Below are 3,262 nucleotides of genomic sequence, written 5' to 3' on the forward strand. Positions count from 1 at the left end.
TTAAATTGTGCACATCAAATGCTTAGAACAAAAATAATATGTTTTGCCTTATAAATAATTTTCATTGATTTATTTGTTATTTTATTAGATTGATTTACATTAAATACTTTGAAATTATAATTTTAAAAGTGAAGATAAATCCTATATTTTTATAAAAACTTGTGCTTAAATAGAATATTTAATTTGAATAAGTGATGGTTTGATTAATTTCTACTAATACTAAAACTTGGAAATCAATGTACTTATAAATATTATTGAACTTATAATTTGTGGATTATATTATCTTAATAATATTTTTTCTACCATCTTGTTTACAATTATTAATTTAAGTATATATTGTCTTTAATATCTTTATTATTATCTTTTATTTTATTTTCTTGATACAAAAATCTCATCAATCTTTGGAGCTAGGTTATAATTTATAAATTTTGATTTAAAATAGTTTTCTGTTTGATTTTAGACAACTCATTTGGGTTCGACATCCTTGCTTACACGATCACTATTCTATATGAACGATTCGTGCATTTGCAATTTATAAATATTTAAAACATACCCGTTTTGGGTCCATCAAGTTTTTGGCGGCGTTGCCGGAGAGTTGTAAGAAAAGAAACGAACTTTTTCTTAAGGTTAGTGAATTCTTCTATTAGTTATTTAAATTTTTGCATTTAAAAAAAAAAGAAAAAAAAGCTATATATACAAAAATATAAAAAATATATATTTATATAAAATTAAAAAAAGATAAAAAAAAATTTGGGACGGTTCTACCACCCATAAAAAAAACATACTTATATATTTATATCTATTGTTTTTTTTAGTTGACGGAACTTGTGCCTCATTTCTATCTTTTGAATTTTTATAGTTGACGACAGTTGTGCCTCCTATCTATCTTTTTAATTTTTAAGTTGACGGCACTTGTGCCTTCTATCTATCATTTTAATTTTTATAAGTTGACGGCACTTGTGCCTCCTATCTATCATTTTAATTTTTATAAGTTGACGACATTTGTGCCTCCTAATTTTGTTGTAATTTTCTTTATATATCTTGTTGTTATTTTAATTTAATTTTATTTGCAATTTACTAATTGATGGCACTTGTGCCTCCTAACTTTTTATTTTTATTAGTTGATGGCGCTTGTTCCTCCAATTTTATTTTAATATCTTAACATTGTTTTTGTTCTCTTAATTTTATTTTCTTTTTCTTTTTACCTTAATTGTCATTTAAAAAAAAATAGTTTGTCATTTAGTTTTTACCATATGAATCATTTTAATTATAGTTGGAATTCTGAGTACAACTATTATGTGCAATCAAATTTAAATTATGGAGAAACTAATGATATGCATGATTATGCAGCGCAGCCCATTTCTCCTCTGGGGTCTGCTTCTTATTACACAGCGCAAGATCTAGATATTTTGCAGTATCCACTTCAGCAATCCTCACGAACTTGCGTTCGGTAATCTCGCGATCCCTAACGCGTTGCCTCGTGGCTTCTACTGCTGCCTCTTCTGCCGTCTACAATACAAACCAGTTGACTACTCAACACATGAAACACAAAACTCAGCCATAATATCATCATACCAATTTTATACAACACATACCTCGTCCATTTCTTTCAACTGTCCCTCGATTCTGGCTATGGCCCCCTCTTTCTCTTTCAACTTACTGTTTAACTGGAGCTCTACCTCCAACTTCTGCTTATGTGCACTTGCAACTTTCATTTCCAACCCCTCTCCCACTTTTGCTGCAATTCTTTCTTCTCCTTCTCCAATATCTCCTTATCCGTTTGCAAGTACATCTTCTTGCAAATCATTAATTATGTTATCTAGATTCTCCATCCGCGCTTCATGTTGCGCGCAGAACTGGCTATTTTCCATCCATTTGTCAGTCATCGCCACTTGGTCTGCCTTCAGCTTGTCACGTTCCATCTCTAGTCCGAAAGACCCTACTAACTTCGCCTCCGTGGCCACCACTTTCTCTTTCACCTCTGCTAGCTCTGCTTCTAACTTTTTTATAGCCTCCACAAGCACATCGCGGTTAGCTTCAGCCATCCTTCTCCCCGCACACTCCTCCTCCAGCATGGCCACCTGAGGATAAGCACCTATTATGACCATTTGAAATTTATATACTGAATATAATAAGTAAACGTAGAGTCAAACTGCAGTAATTGAGAAGACTTTTAAAGCAAATCCATAACCATAGTAAGCTAACATCTCAATTCTCAAGCTCTTAGAACAACAACTAAACAAATAATGTAAAATAAACATTTCATTTTTCTCATTCTAATACATACTATACATTATCCCAAATTTTGAAGTGAAAATCACTTTTTCTAATCTCTCACTTCACCAGATACAGAAGAGAAATAGTAAGAGAGCAAAAGAAATCAGAAATCGAGAGTTTAATCATCAATTTATTATTCACGAAGTTTCTATTTCTCAACAAAATTACACACACAAAAAAAAAAAAAACAAACAACATAGGAATTAAATATAAAATCAAATCACATACAAAAATGAACAATAATCAGTAAATAAACCAAGAAACCTGGAAGCAAAGAAGCCGAGACAACTGCCAAAAGTGGTTGCTAGGATATCGAAGTTGTTGTGTAGCGACAAAGGAAGATTTGAGGGTTTTCTTTTAATACAAAATAAGGGGTTTACCAAAAGATGCAATGTCAAATGAATTTCAAAATGAAATCGTGACAAAAGAAGCTATGGAGTACTACAACTATTTCGTCAGACAGAGAAGAGGAAGAGACGCCCAATTACAAAACGCCTGCAGCTAAGAATTTTCATATATATATAAAAGACAATTCTCCTTAGGTTTTACTTTAAGCCATGCCGGTGAGGCTCTCAGTATTCTCGACTCGTGAACAGTTTTCGGCATGATTTTTTTTATGACCATGTATATTATAGTTATTTAGGGCATCCTGTGAATTTTCAGAAAATTCCCAATAGTTTACAGTACCGAAAACTAGGTTCAAACATGTTGTTTACTACACACATAAAAAAATTAGTCACGTGTGCAGCAACATGTTTAAACCTAGTTTTCGGTACTATAAACTATTTAGAATTTTCTGAAAATTGCGTCGATTCTCTAAATAACTACAATATACATGGTCATAAAAAAAAATCACGCCGAAAATTGTTCAAATGTCTAGAACACTGAGAGCCCAACTGGTAGGGCTTAAAGTGAAGCCATTATACAAGAATTGACCTATATAAATATATAGATTCTGAGACTTCAAAAAGAGCCCCACTGGTGG

General features: G+C 31.8%; 1 protein-coding gene across 1 annotated transcript; it reads right to left on the reverse strand.

Moving 5' to 3' along the window:
• Nucleotides 1–972: 972 nt before the first annotated feature.
• On the reverse strand, nt 973–2,074 carry LOC133779549 (uncharacterized). The gene is made up of 2 exons (XM_062219501.1): nt 1,596–2,074; nt 973–1,509 (listed from the first exon to the last, which is right to left on the reverse strand). The coding sequence occupies exons 1-2, from the start codon at nt 1,713–1,715 to the stop codon at nt 1,327–1,329; spliced, it is 303 nt and encodes a 100-aa protein (XP_062075485.1). The 5' UTR covers nt 1,716–2,074; the 3' UTR covers nt 973–1,326.
• Nucleotides 2,075–3,262: the final 1,188 nt, after the last annotated feature.

This window comes from Humulus lupulus, chromosome 1 (genome assembly GCF_963169125.1).
Source record: "Humulus lupulus chromosome 1, drHumLupu1.1, whole genome shotgun sequence".
Lineage (NCBI taxonomy): Eukaryota > Viridiplantae > Streptophyta > Magnoliopsida > Rosales > Cannabaceae > Humulus > Humulus lupulus.